At 44.7% G+C, this 24,728-nt stretch overlaps 1 protein-coding gene across 6 annotated transcripts in view; it reads right to left on the bottom strand.

Moving 5' to 3' along the window:
- The window catches only part of LOC135898924 (uncharacterized), a 172,291-nt gene that overhangs the window by 43,399 nt on the left and 104,164 nt on the right, over nt 1-24,728 (bottom strand). For 4 of the 6 annotated variants that reach the window (XM_070526733.1, XM_070526732.1, XM_070526730.1 and 1 more), the window contains exons 2-4: nt 18,168-18,209; nt 9,627-9,730; nt 4,541-4,879 (exon numbers count right to left, since the gene is read on the bottom strand). The exons of the other annotated variants lie outside the window; for them this stretch is intronic. In XM_070526733.1, the coding sequence (XP_070382834.1) occupies nt 4,541-4,879; nt 9,627-9,639 (352 nt within the window). In that variant the 5' untranslated portion in view covers nt 9,640-9,730; nt 18,168-18,209. The remainder of the gene's footprint in view (nt 1-4,540; nt 4,880-9,626; nt 9,731-18,167; nt 18,210-24,728) is intronic. 6 annotated transcript variants of the gene reach the window in all.

Below are 24,728 nucleotides of genomic sequence, written 5' to 3' on the forward strand. Positions count from 1 at the left end.
CAGCGCTTAGCCTCATGAGCCAAGGGCCCCCATAACGTAAAACTTTTCTAATATGTTTTTATTCCAATCTCCTGACGTCAGATTTGCGTAACCGCCGATGCAAGCATCGGGTGATTACCCGCTGGGTTGTCGGAAAAAAGCAATCAAACACCCGCCTTGTTCATAGGAGGTCACTTGTTTTCTTGAAAAACGAATAACATTGCCTACATTGAGCGGCTTGTCTTATCTAAAGGGCTGACTAGAGTCGAAGTACACGATCAAGACGAGAGGGATTCGATGGGGAGGAGCCAGTGCACTGAAAATTTATAGCCGCATGAAGAAGGTGTTGCCGGCGTCTGCGATTGGCCCGCTTTCCCTTACTTAGCTTGAGGTGGCTGGTCGAAAATCGCGATGGCATGCAACGGAAGCTTAAGAATGACGCTTAAGCGGATACGCAGCAAAGAAGAGTTGGCAGAATGAGGTCGTAAACGTGCCGAAAGTGCTCGAAAACTTTACACGGTCTTGGACGAAGCTTTATTATACTCAAAATAAACCGATACTCTCCGGCAGGTGCGAGTAGCCAGTGCGTGAGCGATCGGCGGCAGCCATCTTTTATTCCTTTCGGAGCGCGGCAGCCTGCGGCTGTTGATAAGAAAATTTAGCTTTGTTCGACATAATAATGCATCTTTAACGCGTAGACGTCACTTTGACGTGGTGAGATTTTGCGATTTTGTCATGTCGCGTGACTAGCAGGTGAAATCAATGCCGCCCGAAAACTTTTAACCAATAGCCCAGGGCTTACGGCGAAACGGCATCGAATCAGAAATAACTATCTTTCTTTTGTTCGGTCAAATGATGCATAATAGGTGTGTACAAGTCATATCAGATGGGGAGCTATCGTGGTTTTCGTGACGTCGCGTGACAGACAGGTGAAGTGGGGGTGGTCCGAAAAAGTTTTTGACCAATCGCGAAGAGATGATTGCAGAAATGGAATAGAAAAGTTTGGAATAGTTCTACGTTGTAGCGTCCCAGCGATGAACCGCCGTGTTTTGAACATACGGACTTCTATGGAAGCTTTGCTACCAGATTTATTTACCTTGATCTCGCTTTGGCGCACAGTGTTCGCCGCAAGAGTTTCCCTGTAAGGATTACTGTTTCATAACTGTATTTTTCGGGAAGCGGCAACTGTGTGGACTGTGTATACACAGCGGCGGCCTTCGCGGCTCTGCCATTCGGTGCGGTGATCGGTGCGATGTCTCAATGTACCGCGAAATGCAAACACGTAAAAGGCTGCGCTCAACTTTCGCAATAAGAAGTATATTGTCGGTCAATATCAAGAATGAAATGCTCCTAGCTCTAGTTGTCGACGACATTCAAGTGGCTTTGAGGCAAAAGCTAGAGCCGTTATACGGGCACTCAAACGAGAACATTCGAGCAAGTTGCGAGTACAGAACAGGATGGCTCCGTCGACCAGCGAAAACTTATGCCATCTTCGACTGGTCGTTTCTGAACGCTCTGGAGCGCTCTCGCGAGCGGCGTTGTCTTCGGCTGGTTGAAAGAGGGTGCCCGCCCCGCGTTCGGCTGGTTCTTCTCGATTGCTCTCCTCCACCATCGAGCGCTCTAAGGCGCTCCGAGCCCTGTCGTCAGAGCAGTCGTCCAAATTTAAACGTCATCGCAGAGCCGCGCCGCTGCTGTTGGCGACGGCTCACCGTAACCTAGGCAACCTAGGACACTGCGACGAACGCTCGTCCCGCCGGCGCGTCCGCCGGTTTTCCCGGCAGCGCCGGGAGCTTTCCATAAGCGAAACATCGGACGTTGGTAGTAGTCACGTGGTTTAGCATCTGCCATTGCCTCCTCCGAGAGCGAGTCGCACGTTTGGCTTGCGCGCTCGTCCTCTACCTCTGAGCTCGGGGAACGCCGGATTTGCCCGACTTTGCTTCGGGGGATGGATGCGACCAGCCGAAGATATCATTAGTAAACACGTTCTCTGGCTTCGTGCCATTTGCGCTGGACATCAATACATACGCTAGTTACTGCCCAAACAAGTTACAAAAAATATTCCTTCCTAGTTCTTCTTAGTGCTTGTTCACAATATCACTGAACCTATATCTTCTACTAGGCTGAAGTTTCATTTGCCATTTTCAATAGCGATGTTCAAAATGTAGATACAGGGCACCATACTTTTCATTGTAATTATGGTCGCTGAGGTCTGGTTGCCTGTTCAACGCCAGTGGTCCGTGAGTTCCTTGTATCCAGAGATGACACCACGCTGCATGAACAAGCCGGCAGCTTCCGGTGTGCCCTGGATGGCAGTTTGGCCGCGAGAGGATACTTGCAATGAGGTTCAGTTAAAAACAGGTTCGTGGGCTGCGCTGTGCTATTGCGAACACGTATTATACCGATTGTCACATTGTGGCTTGTATATTCTCCAACCAATCTGCTTTGCCGGTTGTTGTTTCATGCTTAAATCTACTGTCGATTACGGAATAACCATAATTTGTTTGATGCAGCTTGTCTGAGATTTCTTTTTGTTACTTGCAATATTGAAGCAGTTTGTCGGTGAGCTCTTGCTGTCTCTGTTGACTTTGCAATAGCTTTTGTACAAAGTTCTGCTGGCTTTTCAATTGCCTGTGCTGGTCCTGCAATTTGCTTTGCTGGTTCTAATGTCTGTTTTCGAAGATCCGCGTGGCTACGGTTTCAGCCGACGAGAAATCTAAGCTGGCCGTACCCCTCAAGCCACTCCAGCCGCTTGCCACGTCAGCCAAGCTCGCGCGTGTGACCGAGCGGGAGCACGAGCGAGATACCGGGCGAAGCAGTCCCTAGTATTGACTTAGATCTGCTGTGTCGGGGAGATGTCAGCAATGCTACTGCTCGAGCTAGTCACCGAGGTACCCAGCTCCGGGAACTCTTCACTGCTGGAGCTCCAGCCGTTGTCCCGTTCACGGAGGCAGTTGAGACGCTGTTGCTGTATGTTGAAGCTTGGTGGGTTTGGTTTCACTCTCTTCTTGCACTCTGCACTTGCAGGTTCGTTCCCTTGTGCGCATACCTTGCAGGTGGGTTTGCAATCGTGGAATTGTAGTTGTGTGGTCTTGCCGCATTTGTAGAAGAAATCCTCTATTGGTGTAGGACAGACGTCGCGCGACGGCGTTTCTACCGATTGGATTCCGGGGGCTGGTTTGGCGTTAGGCCTAAACTAGAGGGCGTTCGTTCGTCGGGAATGGCGTTTGATACATTAAAATGGGGGACACATTTCCAGACGTGGCTAGTGTCCGCCCATTTCTCTCGTCCTGCCGGCTCTACCGGTGTAAATGGGCTTGTTTACACCGGGCTTGTTTGTACCTGTTACTGGGGTTGTTCCAGGATGAGAAGCACGAAAAGTGGGAGGCCATGTTAGTCGGCGCCCTACGGCCCCTGGCGACGAGGCGGGTGATGGCAAGACGCAGAAGAAGAAAATGCTCCTGTGCACAGATACAGCCAGGGCTGGACAAAAATACTTTGCAATTGCTTTATAAAACAAGGCAAGATATTCGGCCACCCCTATTTGAGATACAGAAGCGAGATACCACCTTAATAATTGTATCCGGTACGATACTTCCTATGTCTACATTAACATGCTTCGATACATTGGCGAATTTCTCATTGTACATATTTTAATCAAGCAGCAAACGCGTATGCAAAAAAAAAAATGTTTGCTTGGAAATTTCTTAACTCTCCGGTCAACCTTCTTTGGTCGGAGTAAGGAATGATAGGTCTGTTTGTAGCTCACAATTATTGTCTTTCTTGCTCAGGGTACTAATATTTTCATTCCAAAAGCAATGTGTGAAAGCCATTAGACGCATGGCTACCCCATTCTCGCATTCTTCAGACTTCGTAACAAAGCACTATGCAATAGAGACTTCAGGAACGACACTTCAGCGCCATCAGAATTTGCGCGATGGACACCGCACGCATTGGCTCACGCAGCACAGCACGGCGACAACGAGCAAATGTCATGGCACCAACACAACTACAAAAAAAGAAATCAAGAAAACAAAATTCCGCTGCACGCAGAAGTTCTCATGCTTGTTTTTGTCGAGATGGCGCGACCGCCACCACGTGGCTCTACTCCACTTACAAGGACGGGCAGACCTTATCACCTGCCCTGGCCGGAGAGATGTGACGGAAAGACAGAAGCACATTAGTTTTGTTCAGGTGGCTTAGCGGCACCTGTATTAGCTTGAGAGGTGCATACAGCCAACGTTTATAGTTCCGCACACTGGTGCTGCGATAACGAGTATCTTGTATCTTAAGATACACCATACAACATTTCATGTAACGGAAGTACAGGTACTGATGCACGTCTTGCGAGACGTATCATGATACAGATACAATACATAAAGAGTGTCTAGGATGGTATTTAAAGTACATGTATCTTCGATACTTACCCGCATAGATATAGCTGCACGGTATCGAAACCGAGGTTGTCGAAATTATCCGGAATTTCCTACTTGGGCGTGCTTCATAGTAAGATTGCACTTTTTGCGCGTAGAACCCCAGAATGTATCAGTTTAATAATTCTTACCACTTGTGCTCGCAGGTGGTGTGGTAGTTATTCTCGTAGGAGTCGTTTGTGACCTCGGAGGTGCAGCAGTCATTCTCCTAGTCGCAGTTGTTCTTTGAGTGGTCGGCGGGCCTGAAGGAAGGCTCGCACTTGCAGGAAGGCTCGCACCAGCAGGAGTCGCCTGCGACCTCGCAGATGCAGCCGGGCCCGCACTGGTAGGCTGGCCACTGCTGGTTGTGTCTGTTCCGCTGTATATAACGGGGGGGTTATTCGGCACCACAGGTCCCGGTCCTTGACCGCCACCGCCACCGCTTCCTTGGTCCGGGGCTTCATCGACCACATCACTGTCTCCACTGCCACCTGACAAAAAAGAATGAACAACATGTGTGTAAGCATTGGCGTATAGTCAAAACCAATATAGCCATAATAATATCCTCGCAACATTGCGTGCCAGTTGGCGGGGAGTTAGTATGGACATATTTTGGGTGTGTAACAATGCGCAAGGCATTCGCGTCTCATTAGGTTCTACCAAATAATGTCAGAAGTTTAAAGCAGTACCTTAGGATAGATCGTTGCATTTCATTGCGTTTACACACCTGGCCTTGGTACATTACTTTGTTTGAAAACAAAGCCAGGAATTCCAATCCATCAATTAAAGAATCTAGGGCTGGTTTGTAAACTGAACCGCTAAACATTGCATGAAAGGGGCAAATGAAAATTTTAAAGAATAGCAACAATTGCTAAACTACGACCCATTGCGCACGACGCCGGACTAGTGGTAATGCATGTTCCAATGGAAACCGCTCTAGAAACAAGGTGCGAGACAGTCACCAGCGCTCACGTGGTGATTGTCTCGGTTCTCGTTTATCGCGCTGTTTGTGCGAATAGGTTACAACATCTGTTGATTTTATGCAGCTTTTAAAAAAAGCTTTAAATCTTAACTATGGTTAACTATTGTTCCTAACTATTGCTTTTCTTCAGTAAAGGCTGGTAGAAAAATTGGGCTTCATTCTTTATTATATTATAGGACAGACGTTGGTGTAAGTGGTTAGGCTACGCAGTGCTTCTGACCTTAGACGAAGGTCCCTAAGTTGATATATCTTAAGATATGTTAAGCGAAGCCAGGCCGTCACCCAAATTTAGATAAAATATGCGCTAGAACATGGAGGAAAGAAAAACTCAGCAGATGGAAGTCAATACTGCCATGACGCTGCGAAGACCGATACTTCGAACTTATCACGCAACGGCCGCGTTACGTTCGCAGTGGAATGCGAATTATGACTTCTGATCGTAGTGCAGCGTACTGAACGCATCTCCCCATGTATACGACAAGGTGTGGAAGCCTTGGATTCATCATTGGATCACTACCACCCCGCCTATTTATGCGCCCTTTGAATGAAATAATAATTCTAACCGGCCAAGCTGGTCTGTGGTGCAACACCAAACAAAGCCGCACAGGCAAATTTCGGCATACGCGGACACATGAGCCTTGTTCTGAGCACGCCAAGGAGGTCGTGGCTCTTTGCCCGGAACCGCCCTCCCCTTATACAGAATCCCATCGTAGAGTCGCCATGGTTACGTGTTTGGGTGCACTTAGGCATGGGGGAAAGAAAAGCGAAACTGTCCCATATGCACCTGCTCCGTCGTAAAAGATGTGTAGGCGCACAAGCGTGCCTTTTCTACGTCCGTACCTCATGACAAGGAATAAAGTTAGTGTGCATATTTTGTATTGGTGCTGGAAGTGACCCATTTTTGAGGACTCCTATATTCATTATTGGTGGACCGGCACCCGTCTTTCACACAATTCGAATGAGGCTCCGTATCAATCTTGGTACTTTGTTTTTGTACAAATTTGTTTTGCAGATCGAGCAAAGTATAAACGTGCTGAAGTCTTCTGTGAATATCATTAAAAGCAGGAGGTGGGTTGCTGGTACCAATAACTCTGGTTAGTACAATCTGCACTGCTACATCTCCGCTCAAGTGCAGCGACTCCTTTATTTAAATAATTTAAAACGAATCCATCCGAGTTAGGGGGAGAATTGCCTTTGGAGTTAGGCAGCACTGGGGCTACGGAATCTCAAATGCTCGAGAGTGCAAGAATAATTATGCTACCTTTTAATGTGACCAATAAGTAGGCGCGCTAAGTGCATCGTGGTTTGGGGCGCGAAAGAGAGGTTTATCCTCGTGTCGAAACACGTCGTGCCGGTCTCGCGGTACCATATACCACTTACTCGAAATCACGCAGGATGGACGTGCTGGTGAAAGTTCAGGTGAATGCTGAGTACATTCAGCATTCGACGGGACAAGCGCGAACATGGCGTCCTCAAGCGTTTCCGCTAAAAACTATCAATAAAGGATGTAAATTTGGGAGCTGACGTGGAGACCGTCATTATTATGACATTTTACCACCACACTGGTCTAATCGACGGAGTTTTTATTCAGTTGTGTATGATTTCACGCGACCACCACATCCACTTCCGGCGACTTGAAGAATCTCCTTTCTTTCTTTTTTTTGACGTGAGATGCCATGATGTCTTGGACGTGCAAAAAAAAAAACTCGCTAAAAAGCGGAGTAGCTAATTCTTCGCTGAACTTTAGAGAAGTTGACGCTTCGTGCCGAATTATGAAGTGTTGACCTAAAAGCAAGAACATTCGGCATGCGTGTTTCTTGTCGTGTTCTTTTAAATACTATTTAGTTATCACCCTTCCCGGAGAGTGTCCAATATAAGCGACAGTGAGGGTCTAGTTGCATGCGAGCTCATGATATGACCCAGGAAATCGAAAGTAACATAGAAGATGTCTCTTTAAGCACTTCTGAAAGCGGCTCCTCAAATAACTGTGATGATTTTGTAATATATGCGGAATAACTGACATTGACTGCTATCGGCATGAAAATTTATTGATTACTACTATTATCATGTTCACACAAAATCTAAAATTAACCTAACCAACCATTCTTACTTTCGAGCCATGTTTACTCGAGAATCATATCTCAGCTACGCCAACATGGTCCGAAGTCAGCTAGAAACACCCTGTAGTCATGAAATTAACTCGACTGAAGCCAACTGAAGAATAAGCGAAATTTTCACTCAACATTCAAGATGAATATAGGTTTATTCCACTGCAAGTGCGCGACAAATGCGCCTGGTCACAGGTTTACAGCTCTTCATGACACCACCTTGTGAGTTAACAAAACTGATGCTGTACTGCAAACTTCATTTTCTTTATCTGGACGCTTCAAAGATTTCTAGGGTAAATTATTTCCAGTTTCTTTTCCAACTACTTCTGTAATTTAAAATTCGGGCCAGTCGCCGCCCTCGTTACTGAACAGCTAGGTGGTCATCTGCTAATATTACGACGTTATAGTGATGCTCTAGGAGGCACCACGGCCAAGGTTCTCCGAATTATAATCGTCACTGCGTTTTCCGCATCGTAACTACATTAGACCGCCTTCTGGTGGATTTCACGTTATGCATTGTCGGATTTACGAGGAATGTACGTGCTTAGGCGATCAGGAAATAAACTTTTCTGTATCCAAGAGAAGATCAAGCGCTGCATGATAAATTTTCCGAGGCAGAAATCGGTAGAAAAAGTCTTAAGTTAAATCGAAGAAAATTGGTCACCGATAATGATGTGATCATTTCTACGGATATGGCACCGATATATCAGTTTCTGCATGCAGATACTTTCGAGAGATGAGGGACCAAATATTGCGCTCACATTACAAGTGGCGCTTTAGTTACCAGTGCGTGACGCTTGTTCAGTACACGCGAATTTATGGCCACGAAAGAAAAGTCGATAGGCACTTTAACATAAGCTATAGAGGATGTGTGTCAAAGCCTGCGCTCTCGCGAGACATTTGTTACATTATTGGACAGTCTCATTCAGACGCTTTGTTACTTCCTATTACTTGTTTTCTCCCAACAAATGTGGTGAGTTTGAGCGCCTTAATTACCCGTCACTTAATTAACCTCGCCTTAATTCAGGCAGAAGGTCGTGTGTTCAACTACCACCAATGGTCGTGCATTCAACCATCGGTTGTGGTACCATCAATTCTGGTGCCATTTAATTGTGGTACCACACGAAGGTTGATGGTTCGATTCCCACCAACGGTCATGGGTTCGAGTTCCTTAGTTAATTTTGCCTCAATTAACACCAAAGTTTGCGGGTTTAACTCCCACCACTGATTGGTTGGCAACATCAATTTTGGTGCCATTGGATTTTGGTGCCGTGACGCCGGACCGTCAATTTTTCGATTGTGCCGTACAATGGATTTTTCGGCCTACGAGGCACTTAAGAGGAAGCTTTATCTCGGGCCCAAATCCGACACGGCCCAATCATGTACATGCGAAATGTAAAAATGCTTTTCTGGGGTAAGCCTTGGACCGATATTAACGTAACTCGTTTCCTTTGTAAGGTAAAAGTAAATTGTAGTGACCGTTGGAAGCGCAAATTCCATTTAAGGCCTGAATTTCGTGAAGAGAATTTTGAAAAATTGGGAAGCTCGAAAAAAATAGAAGCACGAAGTTTACATATCTGTGCATCTGTACATCTGTGCATCAAGAAAAGATATCGTGATCTTGTAAACGGTATCCATCAGATCACTCAAAGCGGGCAAATTTGATATGTCAATTTATAACTTGCATGATTTCCTAAGGTTTTATGCAACGGCTCTGCAAAATCTCTATAACCATATTATTAGTTTTTTTTAGAATTTCTGTGTAACATATAAATTTTGTCCGGTTTAGATATACTAATATGATATCCAATTCACAGAATTGTGTTATCATCTTTGATTGCTGAGTTACAGAGCTGTAAACTCCATAGTTTACTTCTCTTAAAATTATAAATTGTTGCCATTTTTTACAAACAATTCAGCACATAAATCAAAAATCCATGACTAACAGTCACTAGATTTTAAGTTTTTCGTTTAAATGCTATAAAGGTCGTCAAATGTGGTGCAATGGTTGTCGAGAAAAACGAATTATCCTTTTACATATATTTAGATAGGAGAAACCGAGCTAAAGCTTCCTCTTAAGGCTTTCTTCTTAAAACGAACCAGTGCGTAACATTCCTTTTTACAGTTAGACACTGGAGTTATTCTTACCTGTTGGCACCATGGTGATGACAATTACGCCGCAGCAAAAGAAAAATGCGACGCAGAAAAGGATGATCGTTATCCAGTACAATGACGACGAAGTAGAATCCTTTCTGCAAAAAAGGAAGAAGTGGCAACCTTGAAATTAAACGTGCCACAGCATGTTCGGATAATAAGTGATGTGGTGCAATTGAGGCTAGAGTACTGAAGATTTCGCCGCGGTGACCAAATGGCTACGACGTTATGCTGCTGAACCCGAGGTCCCACGTTCGGTTCCCGGCCGCGGCGAACACATATGCGGTAGGGTTTGATTGTAAAAGCTGCCTCGTTCGGATGCACCTTAAAGAAGCCGATCTGTGGCAAAGTAATACGAAAACAATCAATCCAGCATTTCTCATAGAGGTGCAGTTACTTTAATAAGAAAATCACTACATTTCAGAATGATTCAGTCAACCCGCCATAAATACGATGGCCGTCGAGCCGTCCTGGTATCAATGGTGCATGCACCGCCCGAACAAACAAGGTTAGCGGGGCTCTAGAGACTTGCAGCACGTTTGGGTGAAAAAGCAATCCTGCCAAGTAGACGCACCAAACCGCCTCGCTCAATCAGCTCCAGAGCAGAGTTCTTGCTTCCGCTGCGGGCAATAGCATTACGCACCCACGTGTTTACGTTCCTGCTGAGTATCTGTGACAGCACCTCTGTCGTAAACGTCCATGATGGCGGTTGACACCGAATCTTAGACCTTGAGTGGCTTTGCAATGTTAAAACGCTTCATTATTAAATGTGTAAAGGGGCGATGTGAAATGTCGTAGCTTGTAGATATGCCAAAAGCTTGGTGAAAACTCAATCCACTTACGACGATTCTCCTTCCAGGCATATTGTAGCGTTGATCGAAAAACAATCGCTTATTTAGCAACGTCTGTGCATGCATGAACCAGCATCTTTTTTTTAATTTCATTTTATAGACCCAGTTGGCGTCTTTGAAAGCCTGGCTAAAGACAATGCATACTGCCGGAAGTAGCAGGCCCACTGACCCGTTCGTTGCTCCGCAGTGAGAAAGCGCACACACAAGCGATAGATAAAAATTTTCTAAATCAGTGACACTGTAAGTGCGGTTCACTAAAGCAGGAAATACACATGCAAGAAATGTACGATTCTTACAGAAACACTTGTGGTTCTCGCATACAAAAAAGGGGCTAGTTTCACCCCAAGGGCGAAGCAATGACAGCTGTAACATCATTTAGTATTACTCTTTAACTTCTCGGACAGCGTCGTTACCAGACATGGTCACGCTCACGAAGGTGAGCCCTCGTATATTCGAAAATGCATAGTCAATTGGTTAGGCGATTAGGTAGAATGAAGCGATCTTACAAACGAAAGCAGGAGCTGAGTTCTTACACACGCAGATTTGTTTACGCACACAGAAAATCCACGGAACCCTAACCATAAACAGCTTCGCTGTGAAAGGTGTTGCATCACTTCCATTGTGTTAACGTATAGATCGCTGTTGGGCTTGTATGCGATTATTTGCTGAACAAAGTTCGATATTGACGTCCAGATGGCGTCGTGTTTCCAAGCAGTCAAAAAGGATTTCCACCTTGAGCATACTTACTGCGGGGTACCTTTAATGTAAAAGTTGCACGTAGAGAATGAAGTTCAGATCTTTTCATCGGCACTACATATTAGGTAAGGAAGATGAAGTGCGCATAAACAAGGTCAGCCAAATTGTCGATAACTGCAGTACAGCAACTGGAGCTAGCCGCATCACAAGTTCCTGACTCGAGTATGAGCTGCTCTTGCTTCTAGCTGTTCTGCTGCGCCACTTGATTACTTGTTTAATTTGATGCTACCTCCAGCACTGCTGAACACACCCGTTGTCAATTGGTGGGAGTGTTGGACTTTCTATATCACCTCCCCCTTTGAACTCCTGTCTGAGGCTCTGCCACAAAGTATACCTGGCTCCACCTGGCAGACGTTGCCCACACCTGTCTATTGCCTGCTCTGGCACCCTTCGCAAAAGGAATCTCATGGTGTTCGACGGTACAGTTAGGCACGACGTCTACGACTGGCTGTCGTCGTACGAATGGGTGAGCTCACACAATCGATGAGACGATATGAGCAATTTAAACAACTTCATCTTCTACCTCGCTTTTGACTCAGTTGTGGTTTAGAAAACTAAGCTTTGATATAGAAATCACGAAGAGGATTTGTAGTAGTTGTTAGCTTTCAACACCAGCTTCACTGATGTTTTCGGTCATCGCGCCATGAGGAAGTAGCGCGCCGAGCAGCTGTTGCGAGAGCGGTCGAAACAATCGGGTAAAACTTTCACCAGGTATATTATAGTCCTCGACTTGTGCTAAAGTGCTGGTGCTTTTATGCCAGAACTTGGCAGGATGAAGTACGATGCCGAATATGTTTTCTAAATGCTGAATACCGAGAGCCCACGTGCTGTAGCAGAGCTCATAGATATGTACCAAAGCTAGGACAAGTTGAGCAGGCAGCGGCATTTGCGCAGGGGCTTTCGAGTGACTGACGAAACCTTTTGCGTCATGGATGTCCTCTTTACGGTCCTCTACCACAAATACAAGCATCGGTACCGCAGCAAGTTGCATGTTAACTTCTTACTGTACTGTCCTTCGCTTACCTGCCCCTACAGCAGCCATTGCGACAACTGCCGCCTACGCAGCTCACCTGGACGTTCTGGCATGTTACCGAACAGCAAGGATGGCTGGAAGCTTGAGAGGCTAACAATCGCACCAAGCACTTTGTATCCGTTTGGCCCTGTTGCTGCACAGCAGGTATTGATGACTTTGTTTGTTTGTTTGTTTGCTGATATCGTTCTTTCTGTACATCAACAGAAATCGAAGCAATAGCAAAAGGCTATACAGCCTGATAGGGGCTTTTGCTCCGAGATACAGTTCAGCACGCAGTTATAATAGAAGTAGAGAAACAGCAGCAATGTACAATAAAAAACTAAGATAATCATTGAACAATCTAAATTGTCTCTATAGGTATATAAAATAACAGAAGTTTCCTGACCTTGTGCGTGTCCTCTTGTTCAATACTAATAAAGTAGGACCTCGTTATAGGAAGATCGTGAGCACTACGCGACTATCTTAACTGTATTGGTATCTTCACTGTATCCGCGTAGTTCAGAATTTTTGCCTTTCTGTAAATACGAAAAAAGGCTTTTCTTTCTATGGGCGCCTCATTCTCGTTCAAAAGAGCCAATAAGACTCGCTTTTTGACAAAAGAATTGCACATCATTGGTAACGGTATCTTGAGATGAGACTGCTGACAAAATGTTTGTGAGCAAAGTTCATTGATTCTTTTACAATACGTGGCAGATTTCACTGTGAATGTGAAAGGCAGTTCAAGCATCTTTGGGTGTGAAGGGCTCAAATTCGGTTGTTTGTGCAATTTTTTCTTGTGATCTTGTCAGAATTTACTGAAGCCGTTAAAAGAGTAAATAGTAATCCTTCGCCGTCTCCCTTGCGTTTAATTAAATTTGAATCGCATGAAGAGCTCTAGTCATGTTGTGTTGCCCGAAATCTGAACGACAATATTGTTACACGCGTGGTGCAGAACAAAGCAAGAGAGTGGCTGGCATCATTTCATGAGTGAATACTTGCACACATTGATAAGCGCCCCATGAGAGGAAAACACGTGTTCTCGTCGTTCCTAAATATAGTAAGGAAACATTTTGTAGGTATTCTTTTCGTCACTATAGCCGCTTTCACTCTATTGCAGGGTAAATACATGGGTGCCTGGGGGAGTTGGGAGTAGCATTTCCCGGCACTATAATTTTAGTTCCCTAAATTTGGATTCCTCATAACGAGGTGTGACTAGAAACAAGTGGGGAAGTTGAAGTTAGTAGGAAAAAGGTGTAAGTACGTCCCATGTACTTACCAGTAGACGCGGGTATCTGTGATTCGTCTGAACAAAAGAAAAAAATCTTGTATTTCTACACATTTTCGCATCGTAGACGACATTCTTTATAACAGACCTAGACCATGACGAGTGAAAGAAGGCTATAGAGCCCCCCTCCCTCTCGACACCACCCCCTTGGGCAGGAGCTGTTCAGAAGCGTGTTTCCCTCAAGAAAGGTAATTCTGTTAATTGTCCCCGACAGCTGCTGCGGTGTTAGACTAGCAAGCATTGGCCACATGCTTTATGATAACAGCCTTATAGAAGTTATCATCAGACTGTAAATATAGTCACCCGCCGTCGTTGCTCAGTGGCTATGGCGTTAGGCTGCTGAGCACGAGGTCGCGGGATCGCATTCCGGCCACGGCGGTCTCATTTCAATGGGGGCGAAATGCGAAAACACCCGTGTAGTTAGACTTAGGTGTAGAACTCCAGGTGGTCGAAATCTCCGGAGTCCTCCACTACGGCGTGCCTCTTAATCAGAAAGTGGTTGGGGCACGTAAAACCCCATGATTTAATTTTTAGAATATGGTCCCCTAGGGCTCTTCAAAAAGACTGCAGGCAGACGTACAGCGGTATCTGCGCTTATCCAGACTGATATCGTTCACATCGTTCACCTGAAGCCGCATAATGCTGTACTAAGATCTGTACATTGTGAGTGTTCTTGTCCTTGAGGCGGGGGGACAACACCAAACGTTACGAGATTTAAGGAGACCGCAGTGTGGGGAGGAAGACCAGCGGCAACAGCAGCAGCACCGCCAAACTTCCATACAAGATTCTTACGTCGAAGAGACAGAGCCCTATCCTAAGCTACTCATCCCCCATTACATTAAACAAACCTTCCAACAGCAGGAGTATGTAAGTACTAAGGAAACGCAAATGCAGCTTGTTACGTGCTATCTTGGTTGCTACTATGCTGTATCGCTCATAGCGAAAATACATGCAAATAGGGTTTTATGCCCGCAGTATGTCCCTTCGTTGCCCTCACCCAAACATCTTATCGCTTGATGGGATCGATGACGTGTCTAAGGAGCCTGTCGCAATATACATGGATAAATACTGTCCAGCAACTCAGGAAATTTAGCTAAGCACTTGTACGAAACACTACTTATTTTGAACAATGGTCACGTTCCTGTAATCACTTAGGTTATATACCCGCACATCGATTAGCTGAAAAACATAGTTTTGACCTAACAGATGAAGCATGCACTCAAGAAATGACAAAACCAGGCACTTCATATGTTCTACACAAAGCATTTCAACTGGAGGTCAACATGCATTTACAAATTAGTACATGGCTATGGTGTTGGTCTTCTAAGCATGAATTCGCGGGATAGAATCCCATCAATGGTGGGTGCATTTTGATGGGGACAAACTGGGATAAAATACTCGTGTGCTTAGATTTAGGTGCATGTTAAAGAACCGCGCGTGGTCCAAATTACTGTGGAGTGCTCCACTATGGCGTGTTTATTAATGGGATCATGGTTTTGTCACGAAGTCCCACAATTGAATTTAATTAAAATAGTCTACGTTATGGCTAGAAGAAGTTACCAAGCAATGATCGAGTTAATAAACTTAAGATAATCGAGCACAGCTTTAGAAATAATGGGCTAGCAGTCACTCACAAGTACCTAATTGGCTGCTATTTTTTTCCTTTTTGTTTTATTTACAACGAAGTAAGTGCAATCGGAAGCGCTCAGAGACAATATAGTGAAGTTTTCGCACTCTCCTCAAGGAACTATATCGTTTACGGAGTTTGTATTTAGCGAAAATTGGGGCACAGATGCGGGGGGTGGAAAGGGGGGAGGGAACAGTCATGCTATGGGTGAAGTGTGCCGGAAAATTGAGGCTCAACAAAATTGATCAACACTCGTTTTCAGCGTTTTCAAAGTCACTGTGCCAAATGCTTACAAAATAAACCGGTTCGCTTTGTTGAAGCAAAAGTGACAGCAATATTTTGTTTGACGATATTGTGGCCCATGTGACTGGCAACGTGAAAACGTGAGTGCGAATTGCGTATGTTATGTCCATTAAAATTTTATCAACGCTACCTTTTGTGCGTTGTACGAGACGCGTTCTTGGTTTTCTCTACCTTTTCTTCTGACCTGTCCGAGACGCGGTGCTCATAGCTTATCGAAATAAGAATAATGCCGTGTATGATATAGTATAAAAATATTAACTCGGTAGAATGAGTTTAACTCTAGCGGAAGATTACTTATATATGGCCTGCATAGATTTACCAGCGTGTTTTATGAGCCCAGTAGGAAGCAATGCTAAATTAACGGCAATGTTTCATTCCATGAAGAATGGGGACATCCCATGGGTGATGCGCGAGGGAAGTTTTATGAGCATCAGTTAATTACGGGATTGCAAAAAAAATTGCTTAGACACGTGCTTGAAAATGGCGTACGGCCATTCTATGCAATGTTTTCCACAGTCCTGGGAGAACCACACGTGTCACCATGTTCACATAAGGAAAACTTGGATCATGCTAGTTGCAATCTGAGGAGAGAGTTTAATGCTCCTGGCGAGAACATAGGTATATTCAGTGCTCAATTTCTGCCTATCTTTATACGTTATATAAGCGCCCGCGGTGTCCTTGGTGAAGAAATCGAGTAACCTTCATGCTTCGTTAGCATGTGGTGCATGTTACGAAGGATGTGTAGGCAAAGTCAGAAGTGTGTGAGTGAATTAAGACTGTTTTTATTAGTTATTGAAATTGTTTTTATGAGATTGTTTATGAGATTGTTTATGAGTTTTTATGAGATTGTTTAAGTGGGCTTTATGAACAACCTAAAATTTAGCTAGTTGTATTGAAAGAACTGCGGATGCCACTGACACCAAATTTCGGGGAAGAGGGGGGATCGTTATGGCTGATATGCCTTCAGAGCTAAATCCATGTGGGCGAAAGACGGTGTTTGGTAAACATTTGTTAAACAAATGCTTGAAAGTGTTATATTCGGAAAATTTTTTTCAGGTGTGTTATTAGGAGCAATAAAATATTTACTCCTACTGCTCGAAAGAAAATATTCTCGCTGGAAATTGGACGATATTTCTGCATGGCCGCACACATCTCCTGGATATGACAGCGCTGATTCAATTTTAACACTGATACCACTGCCAACGTTCAGAATATTAGTTGGTGAGAGCATTTGCTGGCAAAATTAGCTCGCAAATATTTTACGCTACGGCACTGATGCTCAAGTGAATGACTCACCATCGGCATGTGTGCAACCGTTGCTTTACGGCTTTCGGATATTACTTTGAAAAAACACTCCACAATTATCTTACTATCTTTCCTAGACATATTTGCACGCTTACTTATAAGTGTAATTAAATAATTATTGGCATTTATTCGATACCTGCTCACTTAGACACAGCAGCATTCAAAATGGGAACAATAACGGCAATATTCTGGTAAAAATAGGAGTGTTCATATTTTATAAAATGTCTTTTTTCATGAAATCTTTATGTTTATGCAACAAAAAGGCAACAACTACAATCTGGTGCAATTTTTCTGATATTTATGCACCATACCGGTCGCAAGCTCTGCCTTAATGCAAACATCAAATCGGCGAGATAAAAAGTTTGAGAAGTATACGGAGCGATGTCATGTACGCAAAACGGGTATATGGCGCTCGTAGAGGAAAGAATGTTTACTTCTGCTTTATGCAGGGAGAAGTATAGATCATAGGTCTAATTACATTAAAGGGACCGACAACCAACTAATTTTTGTGGTAGCCATTTTCTTTCATGCAGTGGAAAGCTTACCGGTCACAGTGTCCAATGCTGCTGTGGTAACGCCTTCGAACAGTTTTCATAATCATTTCCGAATCTTCAGTCGCGAACGTCATTATGAAGTCGAACGCTAGAAATATGCTGCAAACAGTCGTAGGTGACCATGATAGCGATTGCACGCGCCATTGGTGGGGAGTGGTGGGATATTCCAGTGGTCTTATTCATGTAGTGGTGGCACCCATTCGGGGAACAATTAGCCAGCAGCATTTTTTTTTATTTCATAAGGGAACCAGAGAACTGAACGTACTCGAATGCAAACCCCCGCACCAATGAAAGCACTCATCTGAGCCCCCATGCCATGAGGGACACCACGGCTCTGCCATTCCACTGGATGCCACGAAGGCAGCGCCGCTCGTTATTATGAAGTTTGTTCTGTCAGTTACTCGTAATAAGGATAGAACATAGCGCAAGCGTCTATGTGGTATAAAAGCGGCGGTTTTCAACGATAATTGTAGCAGCCGACTTACGTATAGTAATCTGATTGCATACACTTCAAGCACTAAGCTTTCGCGGCCGGTTCGTTCCACACACCACCATTTTTTACTTTTGCTTGTTTGGAATTTAACGCGCCAACTTTAAAATTTAATTTTTGCGTAAATAACGAACAGCGTGCTCAATTTTATCACTACAAAATAGTTTTATTTGTCATTTATACCGACATCGCACGACATGTCGCGGGTGGTTTTGGGTCCCATTAAACGATGCCGAAGCTACTGTGTGCATGGCAGGGACCCATTCGAGAGGAAATGCTAAGTATAGGAACATTACCAATGGCCAGATGAAAGAAAATCACGTATATCAAAGAATGTGTTGTACATACTAACCCAAGCTGGACTGATATGTAGAGTCGTATCCAGGTTGGTTGTCTGGAAAAGAAGAGAACGCACGGCTTAGCCTCGACTGAGACTTGGAAGTTAAGTTTCTAGGTGTTACAAATATGCAATAATGAATAAGGTCACAATTAACAGCACTGCTGCCGCCACGACGGAGTAGATGTGTAGCATATATACGCTATTTCTTTACAACCATAGATACCACGTGGAATACTGAAGGCGCTGGAAGCCGTCGCATCAACATACAGCGTAAATAGGCAGCTCATTTATGTCAAGGTTCAGGAATTCTACTAAGCCCTCTACGGGTGACGTGACCAAATGCATGTTGCTGGCCATAGTATGAAGACGGTCCGACTATATATTGTACTAAGCCTAATTCCATAATTAGTTAAGATAGGTTGTCCCTCTTAGCATGTGCGTTGTTAGGGCACAATTGCGAATGCGAAAGTTGTAGACCGTTCTAGAAAACATTCATTGCAGCATTTGGTATCTTTGTGATCGGTATGTATAGTCAGTTATACATACCGACCATACCGATATATATATATATATATATATATATATATATATATATATATATATATATATATATATATATATATATATATATATAAATAAATAAATATATATATATATATATATATATATCCGGCCTTCATACTGATGAAGGCCGGACCCCGGCCGAAACGTCCGTAATCAGCCTCATTATATATATATATATATATATATATATATATATATATATATATATATATATATATATATATATATATATATATATATATATATATATATTTCAATGAGAAGTTCTGTAGGTCCGGTGCATAAGTAGATTTAGAAATGAAGGTGCACACTTACGAAAATTGCATCTTTAATGTGTGTAACGTTTCGGCCGTGGCACGGCCTTCGTCAAATAAAAACTATTTGATTCTGACGAAGGCCGTGACACGGCCGAAACGTTACAAACATTAAAGATGCAATTTTCGTAAGTGTGCACCTTCATTTCTCAATATATATATATATATATATATATATATATATATATATTGTGAGACGAGGTCAGTTAACAACCAGTAAATATCGCTAAATGGATTCATGGCACACCATTGGTACTTACAAACCAGTATTGCTTTTCTATTTTGTTACCGTACAATGCAGAATATTAGATCACATGCTAAAATGAGGAAGGGACGAAAATACTACGATGCATATAGCACGAACACTTGAAATGCATATAAGTTGCGGGTGCCACCATGCCGAGTTTTACGACGTATTGTGGTTAAATGCCCCATTCTGTACTGGCGTGTCACCACAAATTTCATTTGCACCAGATTTTTTGTATTGGTTGATGTCTTTGTAATGTCAAAAGCACGCTAAAAGCTACACAATGACATAAAGCTGTTTCCCACTTATAGCGGAGAGTCAGGCTCTCAGCGATTCTCACTTCGCAAAAAAAAAAAAAACGAATCTCAGCGAACACTGAAAGGATGCTTGATAAAGTAGTATCCCCGCCCGTCTAGGCTGGTTGCAATGCTAGGCTACCATCATCTACTCATGCACGAACAACGCACAAAAGCGAGATTCTAGATCCGCGGCCAGGCAATTAACAATCGTAACGGCAAGTTATTATGTGCCATAAGAAAACTGAGAAAAATAATGGAATAGCTAGCAGAGAAGTGCTAAGTTGTGACGTTTTTTTTTCAGTGACTCTTAGAAGATTATATCTACATATCTATCATGGGGATATCTATCTAAATACGCATGCGTTTCGTCTACCTCTTTGCAATCTGTGTGTTATGGCATTACAAGTATGATTTCAAAAACATTGCTGTTGGACGTTCCATTCTACTGCTGTTTATGAACAGCTGTCTGCCGCCTGCTGTCTACAGGTCTACAGTGTCAATTACCATCAAGCGAAAGACGGCCTAAGTGTCTTTATTTCTACGCTTAAAATTTTGATCCATACTGTACACAACAGCTATCGCTATTCGGCGTACCATGCATATGGAATTCTCTTTTCGCACCTGGCACCTGCGCCATAAAACCTCATATATCATCATCATACCATGCATCACTATAGGCGGTGTTTTCTTTTAATCATCCACAGAATTTTTTTAATATCACCTCTGCATGTAGAAAAATTCTAATATTGAGCGGGATAGTAAAGTCTTGAAATTACCTGGGAAGCAAATATTGTTGTTGCCCAAATCACAATTAATCTTCGAATGTCTGGTCAACTTAGAACCAATATTGCACTTGACGCTATTTTTGAGGTAATCACATAAGTTGACGACAAAATAATTTGTATTCCAGTGCTTTTTAGGCTTCAGTGCATAAGAAAGTGTTTCGGTAAGAAAGTCGAACAGTGCACTTTCACCGCTATTTTGACTGCGCTTATCTCAAAACAGGTGTTAGTTCCAAATTATTTCCATGTGCACGGGCCTTCTGAAGAAACTGGCTTGAATTCATACATTGCAGTATGTGCGCGAAATAAATTGGTTAAAAAGATGATTAGGTATAGTTCCCTTATTATTTATTAAGCTTATTGCTTTCAAGCTTAGAGGGATACTGAAGAAAACTTTTGTTGCCGAGATCTTTAGTCCAAATGGAAGCTTAGGCGCTGAAACTGCTTGACACAGCCTTGCTTTCGTCGAGAAACTAGTGGAAATGAACGAAGTTCATGCATTTTTTCGCAAAATCTCGCATCTAGCGGCCGCACTTTGAACTAGAGGAAGTGACGTTTCTCTGACGTTCTCTGGGCCGGACACCTGCGTTCCAGCCATCACCCGCATGGATGGCGGCGAATGACAGCGCACGACGTTCCGTCTGAGCACTTGCTCTCGGCCGCATACAAGCGGAGCTTGTGGCCAAGTCTACAAAATTTTGTGTTGCCTTCAAAGTTTGTGTCGTGTGCTGGGGCCCTATAACGTAAAACTATTCCAATATTTCTTTATTCCAATCTCCTGACGTCAAATTTGCGTAACCGCCAATGCAAGCATCAGGCGGTCACCCACGGGGTTCTCTGAACAGACCAATAAAAACGCTGTTTTTGTTCATAGGAGGTCACATTTGTTCGCTTGAAAAACAAATAGCATTGCCTACACCAAGCGGCTTGTATTATCTAATTGTCTGACAAGAGGCGAGGAGCACGCTCAAATGAACAGGGGTTGGATGGGGCCGAGCCGCGGCACTGGATTTCGAGAACAGGATGAAGAGGCTGGCGCCGACGTCTGCGACTGGTCCGCTTTCCCTTAGATTGTAGTGGCTGGTGGATATTCGGGGCGGCATGCAAGGGAAGCTTAAGAATGAGACTAGAGGAATCCTCAGCAAGGAAGAGTAGGCAGAACGCGGTCGTAAACGTTCCGAAAGTGCTCAAAAACATTACATGGCCATGCAAAAAGCTTTATTATGCGCAAACTCATGCTCTCCGGTGGGGGCGAGTAGCCAGTGCCTCAGCGAACATCGGCAGCCAGCTTTCATTCCTTTCGGAACTGGGCAGCCTGCGGCTATACAGAAGAAAATTCAGTTTTTTTGGCATATTAACGCCCCTTTAACGCGTACACATCACTGTGACGCGGTGAGTTTTTGTGGTCTTGTGGCGCCGCGTGACAGGCAGGTGAAGTGGGTCCAGCCCAAAACCTTTTGACCAATAGCCGAAGGCTAATGGCGTAAAGGTGTCGAATCAGATAACTGTTTTTCATTTGTTCGGTCATATCATATCAGATGGGAAGCTATCGCGGTTTTGGCGACGTCCCGTGACAGGCACTTAAAGGGGGGGTGGCTCAAAAAAAGCTTTAGCAATCGCAGAGCGCTGATTGCAGAATTGGAATAGAAAAGTTTGGAATACTTTTACGTTATAGCACCCCTGCTTTGTGTTGCTACCAGTGACGCACCTGGCACAACGCAGGAGAATGCCTATAGGCTCCTGCACAAAAGGGTGTGGGAAAAGTATCGCCATCAGAGACAAGACATGTCACACATTCATGGCAGAGCTGAAGCTTCGAAGAATATGAATTCGCATTGCGCGCTCATCGCATCTATCATAGGTACCGTCAAAGCGTGACTTTCTGTGCTGTGAACACTTCGTGTGAATAGCAGATGAGTCCTACTTTGCTGCACATCTGCGGGATGTCCACCAAAGGGCAGCGCCTAAACCCTAGCGCTGCCCCGTACATTTTCGGCAGACAGTGGAAAGAAGAAACAGCGGAGCACGTGGAGTTGCATTCGAAAAGAGAGTTCCGCAAGAATCATGTTTTTTTAGTTTTTTATTGCCCAGAAGCAAAATGAAGACTAGACTGGCGGGCGATGCGAAAAGGCATCGTAGAAGCTTGGTCCTTCAATACTTTTCATTGGAGGGGGGGGGGGGAATTCTGTAAATATACACCTGGTGGAATGTCCATTTCGACCGCTGCTAATTGGATGCAGCCGTACGAGACAAGAGGAGACGAGCGGCCCTAGCGAATCAGCAGCGGCTGAAATAGACAGTCCACTTGGTGGACTCTTACAGAATACCACCCCTGGTCATGAAACTTCCGTGTAACGCTGTGGGAGAGCTCCATATAGCGTGCGCAGTGGACGCACCAAAGCACTGGTGCGAGTAGAAGGTGGACGTGCAGATGCCGAACGAACGCCACAGGCTATGCGTGCACTCCCTATTGTGCGAGAACCGCCTGCCTGTATCGGTGCGTGAATATTGTCGACACAACGTCCACATCACCGCTCTGTTTCTGTACAGGATTGAGAAACTTCAGTGCGAACAATTTCGAAACTACGCCTTGCTTCATTTCGAGCTTGAACCCCGTTCGACACAGTGGCTTAACTCATTATTCTCATTGTACACTTGGACTAATCCATTGTTAGAAAGGGACTACAGAGCAAGAAGAAGAAAAAAGAACTATTATAAAGTGAGAGGATGGAGGTCGTTGAGGCCCGTAGTCCAGGGCCCCAATGGCAGCCGCCAGCGCTCGTGCTCGTCGTATCAGGGTCCGCCAGACCGGAGGCTCGGAGCGATGGAGGACCGCTTCGTGCTGAGCATATGTTGGTTGAGGGGATTTCAGAACCGGAATATACTTTGGTAGTTTTTGTCACTCAATCATGACATGGAATGTCATCGGTGGTGCGCCGTAGCCTGGCTAGGTGGTGGGGTATGAGATTAGGAGAATTTGTTGTGGAGTAGGTTTGGATACGAGTTGGTATGAAGCAGTGTCAGGGAGACGGCTTCAGCCCGAGTGAAAGGATTCGGGTGGGAAATGGTATGGCAAGCGCCCTAGTCTGTGAAAGTAGAATGTCACCGTATGTGTTGGGCAAGTTCTGGAAGGCTTGATCTGCGTCACTCGCCTACCTGCCGGGTGCCCGGCATGTTACCTCTCGCGCAGCCGCATGAGCATGGTCTTTTTCCGACAGTGAGACGTCAACAGGTGCCCAAATCAGCCTGATGCGTGGCATTGAGGATTTGGAGTGGTGGGGAGCTTGCGTGTGCTGGTGACAGCGCGATCGACTTCCTGAGGTATATGACCCCTAAGGTAGGCTCCACATGCATCTTGGGAGCCTGCGATGATAGTGTGGTCGTTTTTTCGGTGATCCCTTGCTGTGGCTGGCGATCTGGTTGATGGTGAGTTATATGGCCAATGTCTCCTCTGTGAGCGTAGCGTCGGTTTGGACCCTACACTACGTGGCGATATTACGCGGATCATCCACGACCACCGGAACTTGTTTTCCTTTGAGTCCTATCGCAAAGGCGTAGTGGGCAGCGTCGGTATAGTAAACGGTGCCCTCCAGCTGGGTGTTGAGGATATTCGGAAAGTATCTATCAAGTGCACCCCGGTGACCATTATGATGCTTTTGATGCATATTGTCATGTATGGTCGCTATGGTAAGTAAGGTGCGGATGTTTGAGGGGACGGGGTCTTCCTCTCGTGTAAAGGGTGAATGCTACAGGTGCCCCGAGAGCAGGTAGTCGTTCCGTGGAAGCATAGACAGGAATTCCGAACACTTGTATTACGGCTCTTCTAGCAATTTGTTTATGCGGCTAGTCTGGTAGAGGGTCAGGTAGTGGTATGCGAGGTCGTAGCTAAGCCTGCTGATAATGCATTCCTCGACCAACCGCAGCACATCGGCTTCCTGGGATCCTTAACGCCGGTTACTGACGTGCTTCATGATACCTATGATTTTCTCGCGCTGTCGTCCAAAAAGACCTACTATGATGTGAGCCCTGGCATTTATTTGGAAGTGATAAGCAATGATTCGGACCCTTTCTTGAATGGAAATTAGTATGCTTTGAATTTCCATTTCAGTCACTGGAATTGGTGTTTCGGAGCTGCTTCGGGGTCGGATTAATAGTAGTTCTGGCTTATTTGGCGCACATTAGAAGTCTACATTCGTGAGGTACAGCTGCACTATATCCATTGCCTTGCGCAGGCCGTCCTGAAGCTCTCCGCCGAAATGGGTGCTCCTCCAGGGAGTCAAATCGTGAGCATATATCTCGTGGTATAGCCCCTCTACCTCCTCGACGAACTGAGGTAGTCTCTCCACAGCTATGTTGAATAGCATCGG

This window comes from Dermacentor albipictus, chromosome 10 (assembly GCF_038994185.2).
Source record: "Dermacentor albipictus isolate Rhodes 1998 colony chromosome 10, USDA_Dalb.pri_finalv2, whole genome shotgun sequence".
Taxonomy (NCBI): domain Eukaryota; kingdom Metazoa; phylum Arthropoda; class Arachnida; order Ixodida; family Ixodidae; genus Dermacentor; species Dermacentor albipictus.